General features: G+C 39.3%; 1 protein-coding gene across 1 annotated transcript; it reads right to left on the bottom strand.

The window, feature by feature from the left end:
• Window positions 1-210: 210 nt before the first annotated feature.
• On the bottom strand, window positions 211-13277 carry LOC104472508 (oxysterol-binding protein-related protein 10-like; the record flags this gene model as incomplete). Its single annotated transcript, XM_010088217.1, has 3 exons — window positions 211-402; window positions 11200-11279; window positions 13102-13277. Coding segments are annotated over 3 exons (448 nt in total), but the record flags the coding sequence as incomplete, so codon positions are not given.
• Between the last annotated feature and the right edge of the window lie 5295 nt (window positions 13278-18572).

Genomic DNA, 18572 nt, shown 5'->3' with positions numbered 1-18572 from the left:
ACACACTAATTTTAACATCAGCATAAAAAACCCTGTATACACCAATCTTTAAGCTGAACCAGAACTAAAGGCTGCCTTTTGCTCAGCAAGGGGATCAAAACAAAGCAAACATAGAGTAGGAAACAAAGAAATTCTCAGACTTTATTACTTATTCTAAAGTGAAATAAGAATTTAGAACTTATAGCAAAACAGCAGATTTTTATCTCTTACCTCCTTGACTTCATGGAGTTGACCAGAACGCTGGCTCTTTGCTCTTCGAGCAGCTGCAGGTGATTTGTGATGTGTGATGGTTACAACGGTTGGCCCACTTTGATACATATGTTTCTGGCCACTAGGAGATGCAGAATTAACTGTCCCAGGTGGCAGCAGAGATGAGCTTCTACTTCGTGAGGATGAAATGCTCTAGAACAAGCAATGGGATGTTGATATGAGTACCTTTACACAAGTAAATAATTTACAACTCAGACTATAGATCTGTCCTGTTCTGCTTTCCTCACAAACCTAAATCTGGAGGTGAGGCTGTGCTCAGGACTGATTTATTGCTTCTGAACCATCTGCATTGCTCAGCAAGGATCTTCTTGGAAACATTGTGGCTATTGCCTTTGTTTCTTGGATTGTCTGAAAGTGTCCTTCACAAACTCTTACATATTAACATGTGGCTACATTCTTACAACCATACTTTTTAGGAAAGATCAGGAAAGATTTTGCAGAGTAATAACAACGCCAACACAAATAATTTTTATGAAGCCACTGACCTATAATTCACCAAACTGGTGTGAACAGAAAGGAAGAAAAAAAAAAAAAAAACCTTAATGCTTTCACCTGATAAACTTCTGAAACAGTGCACAGCTGTTTTCAACATTAGAGAAGTGGCAATTTTGGCAAGGCCAATCCACACACCGATTAAAAATTAACATTTAAAACAAAACATGGCTTAAACAGTCAACACATTTTAGCATAAGCTCGGGATAAACCTTAATGCAAAAAAAGACAAGAAATAAATCTTCAACAGTATCTGCAGTGTTAATACTCTTAACACACAACCTATAAAATCAGTCTGAACATTCAAGAACTTTCTCTGTTCTTATCTAACCATTTGTCAGTGTGCCATCTAGGTTTGATTTCTGCAGCCTTTAAACCCAAGTTTTCCTGGAAGTCTTTAGGACAGCAATTCTCAAACAAGCTCAGGTGTGCACTAGAACACCATGGGACATCATATACAAAAGCAAAATATTAAAAAAAGCTTTTCCCTTCTTTTTGAACTGTTGATTACATCTGTAAGGTTAAAACTGAAACAGAATCACTCTCACCTCATGAAACACAAACCTCTTCAGAGAGTGACATTTAGTAGCACTTTAAGAAAGTGAGGTAAACATACAGCCCTATGGGTGAAACACCTTTTCACCTCTCCTACAAACCCACCCCAAGTAATGACAGCAGCCTTCAACACTGCTGAGACAACTACCATCAATGTGGGGTACTACTCTTGAGTCTGCTGGCAACTGCACAAAAGTATTACTTGGGTACAACCTATCTCCTTACCCCTTAAAGGTCAAACTTTGCAATTCTATGGTAATTTCATTAAAAGACTCTAAATCCAAGGTGGACAGGTTCCAACTAGCACTGGAATTCAAGTCAGGCATCATGTTACCACTACACTGACTGCAAATGACAAGACCACTGCCAAGAAGGAAGAGGGAAATAAGTTATATGATCCCTCTGCCACCCCCGCACAAAACTAGACTTCAGTTTTTTTGAGGCATTTGAAGGTTTAAACAATGGGTTAGCACATTCGCAGTGTGCAAAGAGCTGCTATACTCATACAAATAAGCATTATTCCATTGGTCTTGACTTACATTTACAAACACTTCCAAGAATGATGGTCTGACTGTTTTTGCAATGAATACATTCTTCACTACCATGACTAAGAAGACTGTAATAATAAAGCTATCTGTAGAATCGGACATTCAAAAACTATCCATCCTGGCTGACAATTCACAATTGCATTAAAACTAGATTTGACTCTAAGGCAAAGGGGTATGGAATTTGTCAGAAGGGCACAGAAGGTTGCCAGGTTTTTAATCCATCTTCCATTTGAAAGAGCATTGCATAGACATAACTACAATTAAAATAAGAGACAGAGAAAAAGGTATTTGGGAGAAAGAATTGGATGAGGGCAACTGGGTGTGATTGAATTTCCTTTTTTAAATACAAGTTTCACAGAAAAAGGCTATCCCTAGTATATAACAGCAGAATATACTTACTGATATTTCTTTTTTAAACTACCTAGCATCAGAATACTTCTAAACTAAATTTAGGGTGCAGAGAAAAAACAAGTTCATTTTTTTTTCAACATAAGATCAACTTATCTTTCAGTTTAATAATAAAATGGGGTTTTTTTTAGAATGGAATCTTCTGAGAATTACTGACATTCTAGTATCATGATATTAAAAACACACGACTGCTACCTTCATATAGCTAAACCGATCCTAAAACTCAGATAAAGAGCAGCAATGTAAAACAGTGAGTTTAGCCATTAGTTTTCCTTGAAAGAAAACAACATTCTGTGAGAAGTTTTATTATGTTTTGATTTGGGAGGGTGGGGGAAGTTATAGATCTGCAAAGAACAAAAGTAACATAAAACAAATATGGAAAAACCCATGCACTCCTTCAATAAACATGAAGAAAATCCATGCACTGTTTCTGTTTAAATATAGAATCAGGAAGGAATTCTAGGAGAGTTAGGTTTCAGAAAAAACAGCTGCCAAAATAATCTCATTTAACCTGCACATTTTGTGAGATACGTTCCTAAACAGAAATGCACATATATTCTAAGTTAGTATCTGTATCATTGGTACTATTTGGCAACTCAATGCTATTTTGCCTCAAGACACTGTTCCAAACTGCACTGAGCTATCTGCAGCTGATCCATGAATCACAACAGACACCTTGACTGCAGCTCACACCTCACACGTTCTCTCAACATGTCACCTAACACAATATTGCCTTTCACCAAACCCCACTTAGACTCAGGAGTCATAAATTAGATAGTGAACCATTAGTACAAAAGCTGCTTGCTAGCTGTGTTTTTTTTTTAATCGGCTTTGTATCGCAAATAACTAATGAACACATGTCCAAGAAACAGATATGCCCATCATTTTAGGAGTCTCTTAATTCAGATTAGATTTTTTCCTGCAAGATTTACTCTAGTTCACAACTCACTGGGCTACATCAGCTACACTCCTAAACTGTGACTTCAGGCAGAACAAACAGTCCATGGAACCACAGTGCATTTAAGATGGCTTTTCATTAAGTTTTGCAAAGGCTTGAGGCAGTTCACAGCAACTGTTGGTGGTGGACAGTCATTTAGGGCATGGAGCTTGAGAACCAGTGAAGCAGTAGCAAAAATCAGGAAGAACAGCCCATCCATAGTTTCAGTAGCAGGTGGTGCTCAAGAAGGCTGTCCTGCTACAGGGATACCAGGTAACCCCAAATCTCTATGTGTAGAAGTTCACAGCCTGGCAAGGGCTGACCACATCACACTGCCTGGCATGCCTTACATTCAGCTGCATGCCTTGCCCTGCAATAGTGCTATGTGACCTCTAGGGCAAGACCACCTCTGCCGGTGAGCCTCTCCTGGAGTCTTTTCCTTCCCCTCTCAGCACAAGACAGTTATCAATCCTATGTTGCTCACCAAGTCAGGAAAATAGGCAATTTTGAATTAGCACATACAGCCACGGTCTGGGACAAATATCATAGCCAAATATATTGGTTTCAACTGCTCCTAAAGGTCTATGAGAAAGTTTCCCCACCTCTTTGTTTTCTGTCCCTACATACCCCTCATCCATTTAATGACCCGTTTCCAATTAATGTGCCAGAAAACTCTACCAGCCCACAACCCCAATCCTTTAGCAACTAATTTGAGATTATTCTTTAGAGGACGTCTGTAACATTCAAATCCTAAATGAGCTCAGCACCAGAATCTCTGGCTACCTAGACAAGGCCCCACGATAAATGTAAAAAATTCCAACTTACAGCTTGAAAAGGCAGCCACACACAAAATGTGGGTGAATGTCTTCAGGAGGCATCTACAACCACTCAAAACCTTCTGAACCAGGGGTCCACTCCTCAATTCCACATGGAATAGCAGCAGAGCACTGTGCCTGCTCCATCCAAGGAGACAGAGGCAGCAGCTAATTTCTTTTGACAGCTTCTTCCTGCCACTGCCAGAAGAGGCCTCTCCAGGAACTCAGCCCCTTAGGCATTTCTGGATTTTATAACACATTGTCAACACCTATGTCCTAGCCAAATACTTGACTCCTCTCTCGCAGAACTTCTTCAGATTAAATACTGGGAATGACAAGCCTCTTTTGCATTTTGATACACAGCTGTGGAAAAATCAAGATGGTCCATTTCTGTTAAAATGTTAAAACCTGTGTGAGTTTTCCACAGCTAAAAGCGCTCTAACTACACATCCATACTACAACTGTCATTGAAGTCACTCTCACAGGAAACCAAAGCAATGACAGTAACTGATGGATCTTTATTCCTAATCCCCTGTTCTTCCCCCTAGCGCTGCTGGTATGTGTGACCTGCCCCTCTAACTATTATCATATCTTATTTTCTTTGGTCTTGCTGCTTTCTGGTTTGCAAATAAATAAATAAATAGATTCTGAAAAGTCTGATGAAAGCAAGACACAAGCTCTTCAACAATTAGTAATGCGTGGTGCCAATAATGAGTCAAGAAATCCAGAGGTTGAAGCATCCCAAGGGGATTACAAGTATTCTTTCCTGAGGCTACACTTTACCAACGGTTTGCCTGCTAATAAAATGAAACTTAATAAAAGAATAATAAAGAAGTTAATAAAAGATTAATTTGTAACTTGCAGTCATCTTGGTTTTGTGACCTAAAGCTAGCTAAAGTATGCTTAGCTAACACAGATCTGGGTTATTATTTTAGTACACTGTCCACCTCCAAGATAAAAAAGTGGTATAATGAATGCTTCCATTTGGATGTCAAAAATCCTAACAATTACAAGAATCATGGAACACTAAGTTCCAACTATACTAATGTTTTCATGACTCATTCTCCCTGGAGATTGCCCTTCCTGTTCACAAAGAAGCTGAAGTGGTTTTCACCATTTACCAGAAGCAGTTTTGTTTATTTTGGAAAGTAACTGCAATGTTCCAGAGATCAATAAACTAAATTTTTGAACTGAACTGTCATATCTGTTTATGGCTAGGAATCATCATTTTCACAGGCACTGTGCCACAGACACTTTCTACAGAATAACAAATACTAAAATTACATTCCTTCACCCCTCTGCATACATACAGCACAGAACCAAGCCCTGCATGCAGCTTTAGAGCAATGAAAAGTCACATGCTATCAGAAAGTAATTACAACTTCGAGACACGATCATTCAGTATTTTAATTCCCATCTACTTCTTTTCCAATGCATCTCAAGTTAACAAACACTGAGAAAAAGAAAAATATGGACAGAGATCTACTTAATTTACATTATAATTCACAAATAATAAAATGCAAATAACTGAATCTACATAACATCCAAACTCCAGCATTGCAAAGGGACCAGCTTACTACATCCTTTGCACATTTGTGTAAAGCACCATCTATGACACTAAGTTTTAGTGCTTCATCATCTTCAGTAAGGCAATACGTGTGCCTGATTTTAAGCAAGAGACTATGATAATCATTTCATCTAAAATCTTCTCTTTGTCAGTAATCATTTGAGTAAACTCATGTTCAGTCCTAAATTGATTTTTTTTTCCATTTCTGTAGGATTTTGAAAGCAGAGAGCTGTGAGTAACTCTTAGCTTCATGCAGCTTCCAAAGGGAAGAAAAAAGGTGTCAAACACCACTATAAGGATTTCCAAAGCATGTTTTAATTAGAAGCACCACCCTTTAGTTGACTTCTATAGGTCAGGAGAAGTACCTTCTATAGGAGAGGAAGAAGCAGACAAGCATACCAGAAGAAGGAAGAGTAAACTTGCTCAAAAGGAAAAGAGGCTTGATGTGCATAGAAGAACCAAAACAACACTCACAAAGACTTGAAACTTTCACTAATCTGGCTTTATGGAAACAGTTATCATACAGACATTAAAAATACCCAGTGAGTAATCCATTTAGAAACTTAAAGGTATCTCCGTGGCCATTCATTTATAAGGCAAGAAGAAACCCAATAAAATTGAAGAAGGGCCACCAAAGAGCTATAATAGCCATTCTTCCAGCTGTGCAGAAAAATTATACAACTGCCTCATAGTGATTTGATAAAAGTGTTGACCTCAAGCTTTCAGGCATTACTACAGGTGCTGTTTCACATTACAGCTAAACTGCTACTGCAACTGCCACTAAAAGGGGCAGGTTTGGACTTTTTTCTCCACCATTTCTCCATGTTGGCTTTGAGGCTCATTTGACTTCATGTAGAGCCACTCCATGGATTAACTCTCCACTCCATGGTTTAACTCCAGAAGAGTTAAACCAGAAGAGAAACAGAGACGGGGACACATGCACAGAATTTTCTGCTGATTTAGCTCCCCAAACTGCCTTTCCAAAGGGCTGGATGATAGTTGTAACAGGCACCAGAAGCATTCCTTGAGGGGAAGGAGAGCAGGACAGTCCCTCACAGGGGCAAGCAGTCATCAGCTTGGCTCAGTTTCAAATACAAAGCCTAAGCCTCAGACTAAACCATAGAAAGGTTAGGTTTTGGCCAGATCCATTCAGCCATCCTCCATCCAGGAGGAAGAAGAGAGCAGGGCTTCACCAGCAGAGTCTGCTGGAAGCAAGAGTTCAGCCTCCCCTACATCAGTGTTAATTCTCAGTGAGCTGGTCAGAGAGGTAAGTCCTTTTTAGCAGGATGCCATTTCTTCTGTTTCTGATGCCCAAGCTACCACAGGACCTGAAACACAATAGAGCCTGCACAAAGGGTGGCAGCAGAAGGAAGATAACTGGACCCCCATTTACAGCTGCAGGGAATCAGCAGCTGAGTTCAGCTGAAACATGAAACCACACCATCCAATTTTTAGCAGCTCATTTGTGCAGCTCCACACCAGAAGCTGGAAAAAGGAGTCCACCTCCTTATTCCAGCACAGACCTAAGCTGAAAGTTACCATCTGAGCAAAATGTAAGACAGAAGCTACCTCACAAGAGAAAGGTTTCTGTTCCCTGACACATTTTTGGTACACACTGAGAAATACAAGAGTTACATGCCAATCCAGCAACTGATCCACGTGTTAGAACTCAGAGCTGGTATCAAAAAACCCATGTGTTTGGGTTTAGTAATGCTTTTACAGCAACCACCCTTAAACAGTCAAGAAGTTAGAAGAACTAACAAGCTTGTGACAATTTATGGATATAAAATTATTTTTGGAAGTTACCACAAAAATTATGATAAGCATACTTCTTCTTGGAAGCATTTTATACCCCTGAATTCCAGTCTGACTAATGCTTTAATTAAAACTTGTACAATAATATTCACTTAGAACAGTCTAAAAACCAGCAATACTATCCAGACATAGACGACTTCTCCCAATACAGTGTGATTTGGCACTCTGTGGATGTTAAGCAATCTGTAATTAAGCAAAATGAGACTTGTATGGGAATACCAAGAACATTAAGACTATCTTACAGCATGGGAATTATTTGCCAGAGAACATTACCTTTTTACTGCTTTTTTATCATTAAGATGTAAAATTTAATTAAAACAAAGTGAAAGACTTAGATTGCGTTATATCCACTTGTTAGATGTATAGCTCACCTTTGAACCATTCATTAGGATGCAACTAAATTTAGTCATTAGTGTACAACTTTTTTTTTTTTTATCACTCCTCTTAAAAAAATAGCTAGAAATGTCTGTCTCTCGTTCTTCCTGTGAAAAAGGCAAGTTTAAGCTGTAGAAGAAGCTGGGAGCAAACGTTCCAGATGCAGAAACATGCCTGTTTCCAGCAGAAATAGAGCTGGGATTCTGTTCAAACTCCAGAAGCCTAAAACACATGAGTATCTATCTGTCTGTTTGTGACAGCACTATGAGAGACAATTTCCTGTTATCACTCACTACAGCTCTCAAAGTATGGGGAGAGGAGGGAAGAGAGAGGATCCAGCCCTACTGCTGGTAGAGGTACAAATCACATCATGACAGTCCTATCAATGGTAGGGCTATTTGAACAAAATCCAAAAATACAGGTTTTTGTCCTCAATTATGCAAAAGTAAGTCAAACATGTACCCTCCTCTGTGTCATTACAGAACTTCCTACTTAACTCCAGTCCCTAACCCCAACACAAAAGAAGGTGGCTAAAAGGTGGCTAAAATAGCAGCATACTATTTTACATAAATTTGAAGTATTTTAAACAGCATGTTTCCACTCCCATGCTAATAATTATTATATTAAAGTACCTTCACAAGAGAAATTAAAAAAAAAAAAAGAAATGCAGCAGTTCTTGCTTCCTTTACCTCCTACGAAGCAGTGGTTTGGAGAAAGAAAATGTCCTGGGTTCAGCTGGGACAGGGTTAATTTTCACATAAGCTGGGAGGTGGGCATAGCCAAGGGGATATTCCATGCTGACACCTCAGGAGCAGGTTTGGGTGGTGAGCCCTTCCATTGTGTATTCCTGTTGATACTGTTGTTGTTGTCTTCTCTTTTTCTCATGTTGTATTATGAAATCTGTCCTTGCCTCAACTCACAAGGGTTGTTTTTTTTTTTTCTCACGGGGGGAGGAGGGGGAAAAGGGAGCAACCACACAGCACTTGGTAGCACACAGTTGCTGCTAAGTCCTTACCCACGACAATCTTTTGGGCGCCCAACATGGGACAAGAAGGGTTGAGATAATGACAAGTCTGACCAGAATGTGCTTTAACAATTTCTTATATGCATTTCTTGTATTAGTTAAAAACTTGCTAGTCACGATGGTGGTTCTTTTGTTCACATGATGGCGTTATGTAAAGTCTTATATTCATTATGTTTTCCCTGTGGCAGTGTTTATCACCTCTGGGAGAAGGACTAGGGCAATCATTTTGCTGTACTGGATAATATTGACTTATGATTGCAGCACTGGCCATGTGGTTAGGCGGGTATGTGTATGTGGCAGTGTTGTATCTCGGGATGCCCCCTCTCACTGTTTATCACACTCAGTCTAAGGGAGAAACGAGGGGGGGGCAGTACACCCACCCACTCCTTCACTTTCTCTCTCTCATTCAGGCTGATTACAACAGCATGCTCTTATTGCTGGGTCTCCTGAGTGTGTGTCAGGCCTTGTTCAGGGTTATACCAAAATTTTCTAATACCATCCAGAGATCTATCCCAAGGCTGGATAGCCATGGGTGGCATGGCGTGTGGGAGAATACGGGCAAGTATCTAGAGAACTTCTCACCTCTAATGGTTTGGAATTTCACACCTGAACAATTACAGAACCCTGATAAGGTTATAGAATATTTGAAAAGCAAATGCCGTAACTACCCCAAAGAGGCACAACCTACCGCACTGTGCTGGGCCCTGGCCAGGATCTACCAAACACTGCTCAATACTATGCAGCATTCTCAGGGAAGAGAGGTGAAAAACAGACTGACAGCCACTGTGACTACCCCAATATCATCAGCAGCCACTGTGACCACCCCGACCCCACCAACAGCCACTGTGACCACCCCAACCCCATCAACAAGCACTGCGGCTACTCAAACCCTGGCAACAGGCACTACAGCTGAACCAGAGAACCAACCTGTGTCAGTATCGGTCCCCCCTATACAAAAGAAGAAATATACCCAAAAAAATCGGTTCCCTTAGTGAGGGATGACACTGACCCAGGGTCATCAAGAGAACAGGAGGAAGAGACAGAATCAGAGATAATCACCCAATCCCTATCCCTGAGTAAGCTGTGAGAGATGAAAAAGGATTTCATCTGCCATCCAGGCAAGTGCATTGTTACCTGGCTGCTTCAATGCTGGGATAATGGGGCCAGTAGCTTGGAATTAGAGGGTAAGGAAGCCAGGCAGCTGGGATCCCTGTCTAGGGATGCTGACATTAACAAGGAAATTGTAATAACGACACCAACCCTCAGCCTCTGGAGGCAACTTCTGATGGTGTGAGCCAAAGATACCCCTTCAAGGAAGACACTACGTGTCACCCAGCCAAGTGGACCACCGTGGAGAAGGGTATCCAGTACCTGAGGGAATTAGCCATGCTGGAGGTGATTCATAATGATCCGGACAATGAGCAGTTACCCATACATCCAGATGCAGTCCAATGCATGCATACTATGTGGCAGAAATTTCTACAAAGTGCACCACCATCATATGCCAACTCATTGGCAATAATGCACTGGAGAGAAGTTGAGGGACAGACTGTGGATGAATTGGCTGGCCAACTCTGGCAATACGAAGGAAGTCTCTCTTCCTCCCTACAGGCCTGTATCTCAGCTGTGGAGAAACTGTCCCAGGAGTTCCAGCAATTCAAAGAGGATACATCCCACCCCTCATCTGCACAGGCCCACATCTCAGCTATCAGGAGCAGGCGTTCCCCTGCTCAAGAGAGCAGATACAGAGGGTACACACCACAGCGTGACCTGTGGTTTTATCTGTGTGACCATGGAGAGGACATGAGGACGTGGGATAAAAAACCTACTTGGATCCTAAAGGCACAGGTTCACGAGTTGCAAGGAAAAACTGTTGTGTCAGGGGATTCCTCCTAGAAAAATGCTGCTCCAGTTTCCAGCGGGCAGTTCACCAAACAGAGCAAGAGACCTGACCTCACTTCCTCTTTCAGATTTGGTAAAGAAGTTGAAGATTGACCACTGCTAACACCTACCTGAATCTTCAATAATAAGAGCCATTAAATCATATTAAGTGAAATAAAACTAGTATCAGTTAACACTTTTAAATACTTATCAGGATATCACACAGGTGTTTATTAACAAGCTGTTGATCCAGCCACTCACTTCAACATGTATTGACAGCATCCAAAATGTACTTCATTAATTTCACATAATTAGGACAATGTTTATTTATTATGATTGCCCAACTGACTTAAGCCTGCTCCAGTTAGTGACAAATTACAATTTGCTGCTTTTATTCAAAAACCTCTAAACATCAACCCGCTAACTACAGCAGCCAGTCTTTCATCCAGACCATACTGTTCTTTACCTACACCACTTAAAATATAAGTTACTTCTCCTTCCTAATTATTTACCTTAGAATTACCTTCCTTGTGATGTTTGGCACAGGATCGAAGCTGAGTTATCCAGTATTGTTTCTCCTTCGCGTCAGCAGCTGGAATAGAAACAAGAAAATGTGGGGAATCGCACATAAATCAATACTCTTCTTTCGCATAAGAAAATGTGATGGGGTCAAGGGTGCGGTGGGAGAGTGGGGAAGAGAGAGATTATTTACTGGTTAGGACACACTATAAATTCTAATTTCCGCTACTTAAATTAAGTATATGTAAGTTCTTCAGTACAACACATCTAAACTTCAACTTAAGATGGTGTGGCCAGTTGGAAGAGAGAACTATAAAGAAGACTCATAAGCTTATCTCCTCCAAGTGTTATTAAAAGCAGAATTACCTCTAGATGACTTTTTCGTAAATTATTTTTAATCCACTTTCGCTTTACTCGACTCTCTCTGTGAAGGACAAAGGTCACACTGTAGCATTTAAATCAGTGAAACCACTACACTCAGACTGTCAATCAGCTACCAGACAAGCTACCAGTTCCCCAGATACTTTAGTATTTCTGTTTTAATGTAGTTCAACTAAATCTCTCTTTAATCCTGTGTCATTCACATGAAACTTAAAGACACAAGCATGAAAACTACAATTTCCCCCATACATCTTTGAAAAACAGCTTTAAAATTTTTTAAAAATATTGTCTGCAAATCTATATCAGGTGACTCCTGTGTAATATTAATAAGTATATTCAGGAGAGAGGTTTGGTTGTTTGGTTTTTTTAAACAAAACAATACTACAGTAATTCTAATTAAGAACAGCAACACAGAGTGGATAATTTCAGTAAATATTTTCTCTTACTTCTCTACTATTAAGTATCTCAATGGTTATTGACTCAGCATAAAAATTATTTACTGATTTGAATCACATTTATAGATTTTTTTATTATTATAATTATATTAAAACCAGCATATTGTAAGTATTTTATAATCTCAAGTGACTGGAAGAGGATGATAATGAAACCACAAGTGTTCATGGCTTCTAGCTGCGCATATTCCAAAACATTTTAGCAGAAACTCTCCCTGGTTGTTCCGGTGTTTCAGTTCTACATATAAAACAGCAACACACCGTGCCACGGGGTAGTCCTGCATACTCTGTCCTGCTAGCCAACTGATAAACCGTGGTCAGAATACAACTAACATTTTTAAACTTTTTTTACACTGCATTACATGTCACTTTTGTACAATACCAGTTTATTTTCTGATAAAACTAGTTTGATAGGAAAGTACCAAGATTAATCAACCACAGTGAAACTATCTTAGAATCAGAATACTGTTTCTTTAAAAAAAAAATAATCAAAATTAACTCCTACATACTCTGTAATGTCTTACAATACAACGTCTTACAATTACAATGTCTTACATTTGGGAGCAAGGGAAGGCAAAACTTTATATAAAAGGTGCATTAAAGTATTCCAAGGCTGACAAGAAGAGTATCTTAACAGCCTTCCGTTGGCATTTTTCCCTTCTCCAACCCATCAGCAGATTCATTACTGCAAGTTATCTGCAGGGTAGTGCAAGGGTGAATATTAAAAATGAAATGTTATGCTGTGGACAGCAATGAAAGCAGCTTTTTTTCTTTCTTCAGAAGCAAACGATATATTTATTGTACTATCAAAATGCCACAACATCTTACAGAAGGCATCTTGAGGTATCTCCCAGGCCTGAAAGTCTATATATTGTAAATTCACACATATTTAACTCCAGATTACTGTTCCGCTGTGGTTTATAATACAGTATGTAACAATATAGCTGTATGACCACTACTTTATGACAGTATAGGGAAGTAAAAGAGAAATGAGACACAAGAGAAGAGGCACAGAAGCGGGAATAGGAGAGAACAACTCAGCTGGCACGAGCAGCACTGTACCTCTCAACTTATACATCTCTCCATTAGCAGAGTAGACCACCAACATGTGTGGCACTTCATCACTGGGCGATATTATAGCTCCGGCTAAAGACAAGGTTCCTCGTGGCTTCTGGTTTTTACTTTGTTCATTCACGAAATACTGTAGAATCCCCGTCTCAAAATCCAGTACAAAGTACCTGTTCAAAGAGATCGCAATTGTATAGTATTTCTCTTAAAGAATTTTTCAACATTTACTCAAAGAAGAGCAGAGGTTGATCTTAAATCAAGATAATAAAAAAATAAATGAGGTTAAGGTTGGTTTTCAATAACTCAATTTTATAAGTTTGATTTACTCATGTTTCTTTCAGATTAATGGTGAGGTTCACATTCAAGACATAAAAGCAAGGAAAGGAGTTTTTAATTGAAGAGGTTCCACTGAAGAAGTATGAGACTGCTTCTTTTGGGGAGTTTTGATCCCTCCCCCCTCTTTTTTTTTTTTTTTAACATTTATAACTTTGAAAGACACTCTAATTCCCCCCACAACTAGCTTTTTGAAAAGGTGACACTGTTTTTGCAGAGGGATGAGCACAATTAAAGATATCATGGTATTTTCATCTTTGCGATAACATTTCACATACAGATGTTGAGTGTAACTTTGAAAGTTGGCCAAGGAAACTCAACATTCAGTTTCCAGTGAGCATTAGGTATGCAGTATGGACAACCACATATAAGAAAACAATTAGGAGGAGAGAAAAGTAAAGTCTGGATTTTGTTTGGTCATCCTGCTAACAAATTCTACCAAGGAAAAACCATTTTTACTACTGATCATATATTTAGGATCAGGAAATACTCAGCCACTGAAAATCCAGTAACCACAAAGATTTTTTTTTTAAAAAAAAAAGTTTTGGTGAAGACAAGCTATTCCATAATAACCCAACCGCTAGGACTGCGAGATCATACAAACAAAAATAAACTCATTGCATTGTCCAAGCGCACTAAATTAAAGTAAAGATGTTTCAATCTTAGTGTGTCAGTCTCAAGAGCTGGAAACACTTTTTTTTTTCCCCCAAACAAACCTATCTTTCATAACAGCACAGATCTTAAACTCCATTTCCCTGGGGAAATCATCTATGCAGAACAACCACTTAATACTTTTAACTCTTTGCCAAGAGTTTGCCTGGCTCACGTAATGGACAGTTTGCTATGATTCACAACAGACTAGAGTGAAGACCACTGTTGTGGTTTTGAACTCTGGCTAGCAGCAAAACACCACAACAGCTCGCTCACCCTCTGCCCTCCAGAGAGAATTAAAGGGGAAAAGGGAAGAAAGACTCATGGGTTGAGATAACAATCTAATAACTAAACTACAACCACATTGAAACTAATAATGATCATTATGATAATAGTAATAGTAATATATACAAGTACACAGACAAGTGATACATAGTGAAACTGATCACCACCCCATGACCAAGGCTCAGTCCATTCCCAGTAATGATACCAGAGCAGAGAGAGCACTGAAACCACAATCCAGGAAAGGAGATAAGAGCCCCAGCATCCGAGACTGAGAGCCAACCAAGAGAGCAAGATGATGAGAGAGAGGAACAACTCGGAGAGTGAGACAACCCAGAGCAAAAGCATACTTCTGGACCGACTCTCATCTGACCATTGGTCAATTTGGGTCTCAATCCTAAACCTAAGGTCAAATCCCAGGTCAGTAATTGGGGCTGCACTCCCTCCCAGCTTCTCCTGCACCTGAAGATACTGGCACAGCAGACAAGCTGAAAAGTCATCGACCCAGCAGCAACTATAAACAGCAGTATGTTACCAGCTGCCTTCTCAGCACAAATCCAAAACATAGCCTCTTACTAGCTACCATGGAGAAAGCTGGCTCCGTCCCAGCTGAAACCAGGACAATTACACAAATGCAGGTTACCCTCTTAGCTTCTACTAAAAAAATCAGCCCTAAAAATCTGTCTAATACCACTAACACAGGCATTTGGAATGCACACTATGTGCTACTGTTCCTCTAGATAGGATTAGAACAGGTCATATGAATTTGTGTACAGTATTTCAGAAACTGTGATTATTCAGACTTCTATAGCTTTGTATAACCCAAATTTGCTCAAGTCACTACTTTGTTTTGAAACTGGCATTTTGTCTTAGCCCTTTTTCAATATCCCCATAAACAGAACAACTCTAACCCCTCCCATCACAGAATATTTCCAGGCTTGTCTTCATTGCCTGTTGAAGCTCTTGGTGTTCTTGTGTTCATCTCTTTATTCAAGCTACATAAGCCTGGACACGATGCAAGCAATCATTGCCTATGATTTACAGAGCTTCAGATATTATGCTTGGGCAACCTCCCTTTGACACATTTATGCGTAACTCTCTCCTGCCACCACCTCTGCGCCAGAACAAAGACTAAATTCTCTTTGAATTATTACAGATTAACATCCCTTGTCCCAAATAATTTTAAGCTAGTGTATCACTACACCCCTTACTTCTGCCCTGACTTCATCTCCCACATGGGCTTCTACATCCCTTCCCTCACAAAACAAATGAAAAGCTTCCCTTTTGTAATCATGAAGCACATCTCTTCACCTTCCCTCTACAGTTTATCTTCATCACAAAAAAAAGAACCAGAGAAACAGCAAGCTGAATGCCAATCACCACAATGTTCTCAATAGTAGTGTTAAAAATGAGGAGGCCCTAAATGGAAATTTCCAAAATATCTGAAGATTTCCTTACTGAGTTGTATTACACCAGTGCACAAACTTCCATTTTTGTTTGACTTTTAAATAATTTTACAATGCTACTCTCCCACTTATGAAGCATTTTTTCTCTTCAGGTTGCTTAGTAGGAAAAGATGATGCATTTAACTGCAGGTGAAAACAGCAGAATTGGAAAACATACAATAGAAAAAGGTCAGACTTGCACATTTCATAGTAAATTTTCATTTGAATCGTTCTCAGTTTTCCTTGTCCATTTTAGGAATATGTGTTACACATTCAAGAGAAAAAGCACAGTGATACTGTGCCCTGGAGAAAATTATACAGTAGGGTGACCCTACAGCTACTGCTTCTCTCCATCCAACTGATAAATTTTCAGCAATCTATTTGGGTTTAGCAAACAAGTCTAGGCTTTATATGCAGCAATGTCCGTTCTAAGCCTGTGCCATCCTCATGGTAACTTCACTGTCTTTTTATTGTTCAGGTACAAATAACTTATTTCAGCCTTTGTCATCAAGCCATCTGTTATCATTTACTACCTTGGAAGTCATCATTGTGGTTACTGCAGTACAGCTCTACAATTGATAACAGGAGGAACAATAGTTAAAAAAAATAAACCATCTTTCCTTCTCCTATCAAGATAAAAGGATTTGGGGAAAAAGTTCCTCTGAGTCTATTAGAACAGAATCTATTAACTTACATAAACACTACAAGCACTTCAACTCAGAAACCTTGGCATGCTAGACCAGCAAAGCACTCCCAGAATGACTGTAAGCTCCACAGAGGTGTGTTTTACATTGCCATAAAGCTACCCCAGGGACAGAAACCAGCCATTCAGGTACAGAATACACCTTTACCAGCAGCATAATGACACCCAAAAGCAACTTCTGCAAATCCACACATGCAGAGACAGCATCCTTCCACATCCTTGTCACCACAGATACAACAGTAGTGTTAACTTGACCTTCTAGCCAACCATGATCTGTTTTATGTATAGTCTCAGAAAAACAGAACATTATCACAGATTTTGTACCTTCAGACTTAGTTGCCTGTAAAAGCATGCCACGTGCAACTCAAGCAGTAATCTTTAAAAAAAAAAATAAAAAAAAAACCCCAACAATTCTCACAAGCCTTTGCATCACTCTCTTCAAGTATCCTGCCTTCTTTGTTGTCCCAGATTAATCAGTTTCTATGTCTGACAACTTTGAAAGTTGTAAGAGAATTATCTACAGAAAAGTAAGGCCCAACTGCCAACAAAAACTGGTCATGTCAACAAAATAGTTTTCCTGTGAGGGAAAGCTCTTGAGCTCCCCTTTGGAGAGCTCAAGAACTTTCCACAGTCATCCTCATCATGACACTGTTCATATCACACAGAACCAAGTACCTGCTTTTCAAGAGTTATGGTTTGATGCACAATTCCCTCTTCACCTTTCACGCAGAGGTATTACAGAAAAAGATAGACAGGAGTGAACTGCACAGACAACTATAGTCTCATGAGAGAAGCAGGGGGTTAATACACTTTAAAAACTGCTAAAAGGATAGAAAAAGCCAGGAGAAGAAAAAAGGAATTTAATGTCAAATCAAGCATGCAAGACTTCATGCAAAGGAGACGGTGAAGGAGGAACAGAAAGAGACAGAAGAAACAAAAGCAGCTTTCAAATACATTTCCTTGCATTATAGACCAGTTGATGACCCAGTTCAGACCATCACAAAAATGCAGAAAACAGATTCTTTCACTAACCAAGGACGGAAAGGCATTATATACAAAGCAGAACAGAAGTAAGAGAATGGCACATGTCCCATTTTAGAAGCCCCATGTAGCTGTATCAAAAGGACAGGGATATCTTTCAACTGTTAACTTTGAACAAAAGTCATTTGTTCTGCACACCAGGGAAATAACAGCACTAACCTCTCTAGAACTGACTAATCTTGCCATCTTATCCTGTATTTCTCCACTGGCCTTTGGCCTTGCTCACAGAGCACACATTTACCCATGATGTCATATTTCTGTAATTAATTTACAGCTTAACATTGATGAAAACTAACATACTCTTTAGAGAACACCCAGGTAGGAGGTATCAGAGTCAAGTTATGTCATATTAGACATACAATCAGTGCTATACAGAAATGATGAAATAACTGTTACTGACAGACAGATAAATTTTTCTATTATTCCAAAGTTGGACAAAATCATAATTTTGGTGGTTTTTTTTTAAATTAACATTCATTAAAAGAGTCCTTCTAATGGCAAGCTAGAAAATTATTACTTTAACACATTTTAAGCAGTTTTAACTGCTTAAAACTGTTCAAACTAGACATGTACAATTACAGGCAAGAAACAGCAGGCTGTTTCACAAAAGAAGAACCTTGGCCAATGGATTTCTCACTTTGAACTCAAACCTGTTCAGAGAATACAGGCCCAGCCTCCCTCGAGTTCCTGGGATTTATCAGGATACTCTCCTCTGCCATTCCAACCAAATGCAGATGCATTACCAACTGATATCAATCACAAGACAAAACATTCAGCCACACTCAGCAAACGACAATTTTATTGCTACCAAGTTTAAAGAAAAAAAAAACTACAGTCTGACACTACCAGAATTTTTTTAAATTTACTCATGAGTTTGTCAATATGGCCCAATGACACTTTATTTCTATTCTACTTGCCAAATTTCAAAATCAGCAGTCTCTCAGAATAAATTCTAAGTCTTATAAATTCTGCAACTATCTTAATTAAACACTCATGTTTCATTCCTATCC

Source organism: Pterocles gutturalis, unplaced genomic scaffold (genome assembly GCF_000699245.1).
Source record: "Pterocles gutturalis isolate BGI_N339 unplaced genomic scaffold, ASM69924v1 scaffold5947, whole genome shotgun sequence".
NCBI classification, from domain to species: Eukaryota; Metazoa; Chordata; class Aves; order Pterocliformes; family Pteroclidae; genus Pterocles; species Pterocles gutturalis.
This window is presented reverse-complemented; position numbering and strand designations above follow the sequence as displayed.